Below are 10,141 nucleotides of genomic sequence, written 5' to 3' on the forward strand. Positions count from 1 at the left end.
CCTTGGGATGTTTGCTAAACAAACCAACATAAACTAGCATTTTTCTAAGTCAAGCTATAGTTGTTTATAAATAGCTTTGTTTGTTTACCGCCCTTAGCCCCGAATTAGGATTAAAAATAAAAAGTTCACATTGATCTCAATACTTGGATCACAAATTTTTTTTTAATCTTTTAACTTTTTAGCTTTTCTCTCTCACATTTAAGTGCTATTCCACAAGAAAATACACCCTGTTACAAGTGTAGGTTTCTCTCCTCTCATAGCTGGTGGGTCCCACCAGCTTGTGAGAGGGAGGAAGCATACACCCGTAACAGGGTGTACTTCCTCCTATTCCATAGTGCAATAGCCCTTGTTATTGGCTATTGCACCGATTTAAAATTTTAAATCCAGTTAAGTCCCCATTAGAATTAAGTTGGGAGCTCTTTTGCCTTTGCCAAATTTAGGGAGACTCGTTTCTATTGGCTTGCAATGCTATACCTATGAAACTTTGCAAATGCTTTTGTATACACATAATGCATAACTAAAATAAATTGACTTAAAATTACTTTTACCATGCCTCAATAAGCAAACCCATTATTGTTCTTTATTATGCAGATTTACTCAAAACATGTCAAAGAGTAAACCTATCATGAGGTTAAAGTGCCCATAATTTCATGCAAGGCATTGGGTCCATATTATTTCAAATGTTTTCTTATATATATATATATATATACACGTGTGTGCGTGCGTGCACGCTTGCATTTTTATTTTTATTTTTTTGATTCAATGACCTGTGTTACTGCTAAAATTTCTTTCTTTCCTCAACTGTAACTCTTAGAAATAACCTGTGTGAATACATTCTTCTGGAATCTTTTCCTTATTTCCCCCCTCTCCTGTAGACCTACCTAGTTGGCCACATACTGGAGCTGTTTATTAATTACTTTTATATGGGAAAATGGGTTGCATCAAAGTGTACCGTAGTTTGAGAAACCTTATACAGAATTCTGTTAGTGCAAAAAGAGAACTGGTTATTTACTTCTATGATATATATCGCAACCTTGGAAAATGACTTTTCTCAATCTTCATCCATAAGGTAGTTTACTGGTTGCATTTTAAACAGTTACTTTATATATCAACTTGAGAGCAGTATGAATTCTAAACTAAAAATAATAGCAAATCTCTGTACACATATTGAATGAATATCTTTTATCTTCTATTCAAGAAAATTCCATTCATGACACGATGAGGCAAATAGCTAGAAATCAAATTGAATATTTACATAAACTTGATTTGAGAAACAAATGAAAGCTAAGTATTTAAAACATTCCTGTCATTAGGTTGAGAGCTGATATTGGCTAGTCTTTTGGGATACAGAAGCTCTTTGGTTTCCCAACTACTTGCCTGAAACTGGGATGCACTTTACAAGCCAACCAATTGGCCATGACAAAGCTGCAAGTCCAATGCAAACACCCCATTGCCCCCAATCCAGTCTCTCAGTATTGGCAAACCTCTTTAGAAACTCCACCATCACCAGCTGAAGAACTATGGTGATCCCGACAATTGTCATAAATAGCTTGTTCGTAAGTATCCCTTTGAATATATTCTTCTTCTCTAGTTTCCTTGCGTTAAATTCGTTGAATACTTGGCAGAGGACAAAAGTATTGAAAATGAGGGTGCTCTTAATGCTCTCCTTCACACCGAAGATGGATTTTCCCTTAAATTGTAAAATCAATAAGATCATTACTTGATACACAGCCTGTGCTATGAGATTCCTCCACATGATTCTGGTTATAAGTGGCTCCAATCGACCAACAGGTGGCTTTGCCATAAGATCATTAGTGGGTTTCTCAGTAGCCAAGGCTAAAGCTCCCAATGTATCCATTATCAGATTCACCCATAATAGTTGGACTGCAGACAAAGGGACCTTACCAGAAGAAACAGCTGCAACAAAGTTGATAACAAGGGCAGCAACATTCACTGTGAGCTGAAACTGAAGAAATTTTTGAATATTAGTGTATACACACCTTCCCCACCTCAATACTGTCACCACAGTGGTAAAATTGTCATCCAAGATGACTATATCTGAGCTCTCTTTTGCCACTTCAGTTCCCTGGATCCCCATTGAAAGCCCAATGTCTGCTTCCTTTAGTGCAGGTGCATCATTAGTTCCATCACCTGTGACTGCAACCACATGACCTTTATGCTTCAAGCATTGTACCATAAGAAGTTTGTCAAAAGGAGATGACCTGGCCATTACAAGGATTTTGTCAACTTTTTCCATTCTCTCTTCAGGTGAATAATTTCTAAATTGCACCCCTTCAACTACAGCTTCATCATCCAAATCCTCATAAGGATTGAGAATCTTGCATTCAAGGGCAATAGCCCTTGCTGTATGCACATTGTCACCAGTGATCATTTTGATATTCACTCCAGCATCCCTGCAAGACTCCACAGCTGCACTGACTCCAGGCCGACATGGATCCTTCAAGCCAAGTAACCCTAATAATGTCAGCCCATTTTCTTCAAGCTTCTCAAGTACTTGTCCACTTTCTTCTTCAACTTCTTTGTAGGCAAATGCAATGCATCTCAAGCTTTTTTGTGCCATATTCTTAATAATAGTCTCTAGCTGCAACCTTTCTTCCTCATCCATTACTTTCAGCACCCCTTCTCTATCATAATACGTAGAACACATGGCTAGTGTCATTTCAGCAGCTCCCTTCCAATGAGTATGAATGGTCTTCTCATTGTTCTCCTTCACCAAAACCCCACTCCTCTTTTTCTCTGAATTGAAGGCCTCTACCTGGATTATATTATAATTCTGCTTTACTGCTTCAATGCTTGTATCCAAATTAAACACAGCCCAAGAAAGAATTGCTTTCTCAGTTGGACTACCAGAAATTTCAGGAACTGATGTAGAATGTGGTTTGTAAACTGTACCAGTTGTGTTTAAGCTAACTGCTTGTTGTAGCAGTTTGAGAATGTTACTTGCCAAACCCAAGGGAGTGTCATCTTTCACTGCTTCCTTTCCAAGCCAAAACTCTGAAACTTTCATTTCATTTAGTGTAAGAGTGCCTGTTTTGTCTGTGCAGATTATTGTAGCCGAGCCCATTGTCTCGCAAGAAGATAGTTTTCTGACCATAGCATTATCAGCCATCATGCATTTCATTGAATAAGCCAGAGATAGAGTAACAGCCAGAGGTAAGCCTTCTGGAATAGCCACCACAATGATAGTAACAGCAGCAGAGACAATACTCACTACTACATTCATCACATCATTAAACTTTGTCTTGCTGCCAATGAATTCCTTGTTTCCTTTGTCATCTCTAGTGTTCCCTGTGAAGTACCGAATCAACATAACAACAAGAACAAGAGCAGCCACCAACAGACCAATCTTCCCAATATAAGAAGTTAGCTTGTTGAGGCGTGCTTGCAATGGCGTCTCCTCATTCAAGTCACGATTTATAGAACTCATCATCTCACCCCATGCAGTGTTCATGCCCACAGAAGTGACGAGCATGAAACCATAGCCATCTGTGACCTTTGTGCCTGATAACATAAAGGGATTCCCTTGATTGATCTCGATGTGGTCACTTTCACCAGTCATGCTAGACTCATCCACCTTCAAAGAATGCCCTTCCAAGAATAACCCATCAGAGGGAACTTGATCACCAATCTTTAAGCACACAATATCACCCACAACAACATCAAATATCGATATAGGTTGCCGCCTCCCATCTCTCACAACTTCCACTCTTATATCACTACTCTTTGTTGAAAGCTTCTGAAATTGCTTTGATTGTTTAAAGTCACTCCCTGCAGACACAGCAACCACCAAAAAGACAGCAAGAATAATACTCCCACCATCATACCACCCATCTTCCCAACCATGTTGCTTGATACCAAAGCCAAGAGAGAGTACAGCACATGCCAATAATATTAAAATAGTCGTATCTTTAAATGCATCAAACACAAATCTTAGAAACCTTTTTGGTGGTGGTTTTTGGTATTTGTTGGCACCAAAAACACTCTGTCTATGAATAAGATCAGCCTCACAGCCATTGATACCGTTTTTTACATCAGTTTCAAGAATTAAAGCAAGTTCTTTAACCCCTCCAAACTCACTCAAAGACTCAAAGTTTTTGTCCCTTACCGTATCGCGAAGCTTCTTTGGATCAACAGTAGGCGAAGAAACGGGTTTGTTGTCACGTGGGGAGTCCTCGTTGATCAGCTGCACGTCAATGGCAACGTAGGAAAGGGTGCGCAAGAGAGAGCCATCCTTGTCAAGGACTTTCTTGGACAAAGAGAAAAGGAGCCTGGTGAAAGATATGGCCGTGAAAGCCATCCTCCATCTCCGTTTGTGGGTCTTGGAGACTGGCCACAAGTCTTCTTGTCCTTCATGACCTATCTCGCTAGGCTTTCGAAACCTCAAAGTAGACATAATAACGAAACCTAAATAGAGATTAGAGAGTGAGTTTGTTACTGTGTACTCGTTGACCAGGAAGAACAAATAAGGTTTTTTTATAATGAAAATACAAATAGAGCTTGGGATAATAAAAGGGTTCCACAGAGAGAGAGAGAGAGCCAATGCTAAGAGCTTATGGTGAATTGTACTATGTGTGACAATTTTCTTTGTTTATATAGCCTAAGCTAAGAAGTTTCACCGTAGCTTCTTAGTAATTTCTGTGATAGATTCTATTACGCGTTATACAGTTATATGTAACTTTCTAGGAATTTGCAAGATTTGATTACTCTGTGTAACTCTTTATAATTTTAGCTTTTCAATAATTGGGATAGATTTTTTTTTTTTTTTTATAAATGATTATTGATTTTTTATTTTTGTAGATAAGGTTTACACGGTGTGTATGACTTTTTTTTATTTTATTATAGGAAAATAAGGATGTATTCAATATTTTTACCATTTATGCTTTTGTAAAACATAATTGTATTTTGAAAATAAAATCTTTTTTTTTTTTTGAGAAAGGAAAATAAAATCTTAATTGATTGAAACTTTTTTTTTTTTGGGTAATTTTCCGAGTAATTGTAGCATTCACGCCTTCCTTGCCTAGCATTAAAAGAGAAAAAGTGTGAATAGTTGGGTCATGGGCAATGGGTGCACATTAAAATATCTGTGTCTATTGAATGCTTTCAATTTAATTAATATGATCAAATTTGAGTGAACTTTTTACTTTTATGGAAAATTAGTAACACACCCATGCTTTTTTTTTTTTTTTTTTTCGAAAAGGGAACACGCAATATTACTTGTAGGGTTAGGATTTGTGGCCCAAACAATAAATTTGTAGAGTGTGGATGATAAAGTTAGGTTGACTGTAGAGTTCACAATGATTAATCACAACGTCCAAGTATAAACTAGCATAAAAATACATGTAAAGATCAAATAAGCTGAAATCCGAAGAGACTTATAATAGATTAAATACTGGTTACAATTCTTAGGGCTACAGTAAAACCTTTCTTTTTCTTTTCTCCTCTCTTTTCTCCCCCCCCCCCTCCATCAGGAGCCCTTCTTCTTTATATAGTATCCTTCCCTTCATCCCCATCGTTCACTTGTTCTTCATCTGAGTACCTACTTGAGTGTATGTCATGTCATGTATCTTCTTTAGCTTTTTGTGAGTGGTGGTAGTTGAGATTACACTGTTCAGGGTCTTCTTCATATAAATGCGGCCAGAAAAGTTGCTGCAGTACATTTAATACGGTAGTAGCAGTTTTTCCTTTAAATATTTCTTCATTCTTATCGTCTCCAGATATACTCAGAGCTTATCTTGATCATTGGGGTTGCTAGGAAGACCATTCGGACCTTCTACACGTTTGATTAATCAATACTATTCGTATTCGAGGAGTAGGACCTCTTCGGACCGCTGGTGACCTCTTCGGATTATATCCTCCTTCGTTTCAGGTATCCTTCTTCCAGATGTACTTTATCTCAACCGGTTTCTTTTCTTTGGACACACAGTAATCCTCAAATAGGGCCCTAGGCCCACTACGTTAGATTGCTTTTCCCCCACATTACTGATTCAAAACTCTTACATTAAAAATTTCTTCCAAGAAGAAAATTTCTGAATATACCTTTGAAGACTTCTGATTAATTTTGAATTGTTTAGAGTTTTCATCAATTGAATTGTTCGGACTATGAATATAAATATGTTAAAACTATCTTTACGTCTTTCTTTCAACACGCCCTCTATTTTGGCATATATATTATGAGTAAGGTTCTACCCCCACCCATTGCGAACCAGACCGTGACCTAGATGGACTAGTCAGAGCTCAGTACAATCTCAAAGAAGCAGCGGTGGCGACCTCAACAACTTTGAGAATTGAATGTGTGTGTTTGAGAGAGAAAGATTCAGATGAGAAAGAATTAGCAATAATTAAATTTAGTTTATTTATTTATTTTTTTTTTTTTTGGAGAAAGTAATTAAATTTAGTTTGTTGATGAATAGTATCTGAGAGATTCATATGAGAAAGCATGAACAATAATCAAAGTTAGTTTGTTGAGATATATATATATATATAAGTATTGTTCACATGTTAACTTTGGACTGTATATTATTGAGTTTGATGCATGCTTGTATTAGAAGACTAGCTATTATCTTATTGAAACATTATTTTCACTAGATTGATGTTAATGCTTACTCTATCATTGGACAAAAAATAGAAAGAGACCAATCTATTTAAAATCACGCAATTTTGTTTAGTTATTAGTTAATTACTGTACTAAAAATGAAAAAATCCTGCGAGATCCATAATTTGAATGCCAAGTTCCAACCCATACATTTATGTTGGCAAAAATATGCTATAACGTTTGTTGTATTTTAAAATTTTAATTATTCACCTTTAATTCCAGAAAATTACGTATTGGAAGGGAAAAAATTTCTGGCTGCCCCTCTCCCCCAGCCAGCTTTTTATAGCTTATCGAACAACACAAGTCCAACATAGATGTCCAAGCAGTTGTGGAGCTAGAAAATTTTCTCAAGGGGGCCAAATCAAATGTATCATTATATTCTAGTAGTTTTAATTCTCTATATAAATGTGTATGACTTTATTTTTAGAAAACAACAAAAATCTTATGGTAAAGACCAAAGAGATTTATTTATATATTTTTACTAGGGTAAATTGCAAATTACACCCCTAAAGTTTGGGGGTGATTAGATTTTATAGTTTGAAGTTTCAGAATTTAGATTTTACCTCCTGAAGTTTGGGGTGTTTGAATTTCACACCTTGATATTTCAAAACTTAGATTTTACCTCCTAAAGTTAAGGGTTGTTTGGATTTTACTGTAACACTCCGACCCAATTGTATAGTTAAACTATGTGTTTTGAGTGGTTAAGTATTATTATTATTTTAGGCTACTTTCTTTTTATAATTAAAAGAAGAGTATTTAATGAATATATTATTTTATAATACCATTGAATAAGAATTGTAAAGATTATAAATAATTTAATAGCTAATTGTATTATGTATATATACTAAGTATGTACAAAATTTTATTAAGTGGTTTAAGTTATTAGATATATAGTTGGTATTTTAATTAAGTATGATGCATGAGATGTTATAGTAGAATTCCACCCACATGCAACCAATTGAAATTCAACACATGTAAAGCCAAAGTGTCATGCATGTTGACTCATGTTATCCTCTTAAACCCAAAGACCAACACTTGACCGGCCATGCAAGAAACAATCTTCATCTCAATTTTTCTTTGACTTTTCAATGTAACTAGAATTTCCAAGAAACAAGAATGAAAGTAAGAGGTAAGCTTTTGTTAAAAGTTTAGTTAGTTCTTGTTAATACCAGGTTTAGGCTTGATATTAACATGCTGGTCATGGTCACAAATTCCAGTATCGGGTTTGGAGTGTGACATTTACACTCCCAAATTCTAAAACTTTAAGGTGTGAAATCTAAACACCCCAAAACTTTAGGGAGTAAAATATAAACACTCCAAAAATATAGGGGTAAGATCCAAATTTTGAAACATTAGGGTGTAAATTCCAAACATCACAAACTTCAAGAAGTAAAATTCAAATTCTGAAACTTCAGGGTGTAAAATCCAATCACCTATAAACTTCAAGGGTGTAATTTATTTGCAATTTACCCTTTTTATTAACTTTTTTTTTTTTAGAGAGTTTTAACCTATGACGTCTGCTCTTGATAATAATTTCAAAACTTTAGAGAGTAAAATCCAAACACTTTGAAAATATAGGGGTAAAATCTAAATTTTGAAACATCGGGGTATAAAATCCAAACATCACCAAACTTCAGGGAGTAAAATCCAAATTTTGAAACTTCAAGATGTAAAATCCAATCACCCCTAAACTTTAGGGGTGTAATTTGCAATTTATCTTTTTTATTAACTCTTTTTTTTTAAGAGAGTTTTAACCTATGGTGTTCGCTCTTGATGATAGCTCTTTTCATCAGGCTAAAACATCAATCAGTTTTTGGTGTAAGCGGGGATTAAACTTCAAATCTCTTATACAACCATTAGAAACTTTACCAGTTGAGTTAACTGGAATCCACTCATTTTTATTAACTTATACTTTAAATGCTCATAAAATTAATGACTTATATATGACAAAAAAGTCAATATTAAAAGGAAAAATAAAAGAGATAACAATAAATTAAAAAGCATTTATACTTTTTTTTTTAAAAAAAATAATGAAAAGGGGCCATCACCTAAAATTTACTCAACATTTTAAAATTTTAACATTAAATAGAGAGGGGAGGGGGCATTTTTGGAAAATCTAGGGTACCTTTTATTTATTGTATTAGTATAACAACACTGTGTTAGCATATATAATTTTTAGGATAAATACTATTACACACTCTTTCACACAAATTTACACACACGTGCAAAATGCATTGAAATACCGTGACTTGAAGTCAAGGTTTCAACGTGTAAGTTTGTATGAAAGAGTGTGTGTAATAAACATGACTTTATGTATTAAACAATAGAAAACATAAAATGAGATCAAACCAAACTGGTGTACTAAATGGAAGAAAGAAAGAGAAGGGAAAAAAAGGGCTGGCTCAAACAAATTACAAAGCTAGCATGAAATGGTGAGTTTTTGCCTCACCAAATTGATCAAACCAAAGACATTGTACGGAAATAGAGATCCTCGCCTTTTTATATAAGTAATAGATTTTGTGAACTTGTTTAGCTAGATGATGGCATGATGCTCAGTAAATGGCAATAACTAAATGCTAATGCTAATTATTGTTTCACATGCTATATCACATACTGTTGTACTTGTACATACTCCAACTAAAATCGTGTTTTCAAAACACGATTTCAGCTTTGTGCCACTTACACAGTGTGTAATTATCACAACTTCTAATTAAATGTTGAGACCGATTGAAAATTCATTGCCTTATCTCTGATCAAACAAGAAACAACCCCCATCTATAATAATTTACACCAGTACTTTTAACATTACTCAAATATGAGGTATTTATTGTTGTACAATCATGTAATTGACCCACCACTCACAAATCATTTGTTCCATTTTTTTTGTATTCATATTATGAGCTCTAGATTAGAGTTGCTCTCGTAATAAACTAAAATTGCACCTTAAATTAGTGACCATCTGTCACAGGTTTTCTAAGCATGTGATTTATAATAAGTTTCCACATTTTGTGCCAAATTACAATAAAATGAGTCAGTATTTAAAATATTTTATGGGAAAAATTAACGGATATCCTACGAACATTGATTTATGATATATTTGTAGAAATTTTTTTATCAAGAAAGAAAAAAGCAAATAATTTTTTTAACAGTTTTTTATATTTTTCATAAAAAGTAATATTTAAATTTTTTAAAAATGATTTTATTAACATTTGCTTTAAGAGCACTTGTTAATATAACCCACATTTTATTTTATTTTATTTTTAGAAAACCCCCATATTTTATTTGGTAACAAAATATAATCGCTAATTGTGAAAAATAAAATTATATTATTTCCATGACCTTATTGTTTAATAAGAAAACTGATAGATTTTCCTTTTCATGTGTAATGTGAAAAGAAATTTAATAGTTTCAAATACTCCAAATTTGGGAAATAAAAAATAAGGTTTCCCTCCATGGAAACCCCCCCCCCCCCCTCCCTTTCTCCCATTAAAACAAGATTATTTAAAATTTTAAAGTTTAAAAAACACC

The 10,141-nt window shown here is 34.3% G+C and overlaps 1 protein-coding gene across 1 annotated transcript; it reads right to left on the reverse strand.

The window, feature by feature from the left end:
• Positions 1–1,221: 1,221 nt before the first annotated feature.
• Positions 1,222–4,569, reverse strand: LOC111992612 (putative calcium-transporting ATPase 13, plasma membrane-type). The gene has a single exon (XM_024024485.2). The coding sequence runs from the start codon at positions 4,412–4,414 to the stop codon at positions 1,370–1,372; it is 3,045 nt and encodes a 1,014-aa protein (XP_023880253.2). The 5' UTR covers positions 4,415–4,569; the 3' UTR covers positions 1,222–1,369.
• Positions 4,570–10,141: the final 5,572 nt, after the last annotated feature.

This window comes from Quercus suber, unplaced genomic scaffold (assembly GCF_002906115.3).
Source record: "Quercus suber isolate HL8 unplaced genomic scaffold, Cork oak 2.0 scaffold_112, whole genome shotgun sequence".
In the NCBI taxonomy this organism is placed as follows: Eukaryota; Viridiplantae; Streptophyta; class Magnoliopsida; order Fagales; family Fagaceae; genus Quercus; species Quercus suber.

Coding starts and splice junctions, on each gene's coding strand:
- LOC111992612 (XM_024024485.2), bottom strand. CDS start 4,414: ATGTCTACTTTGAGGTTTCGAAAGCCTAGCGAGATAGGTCATGAAGGA.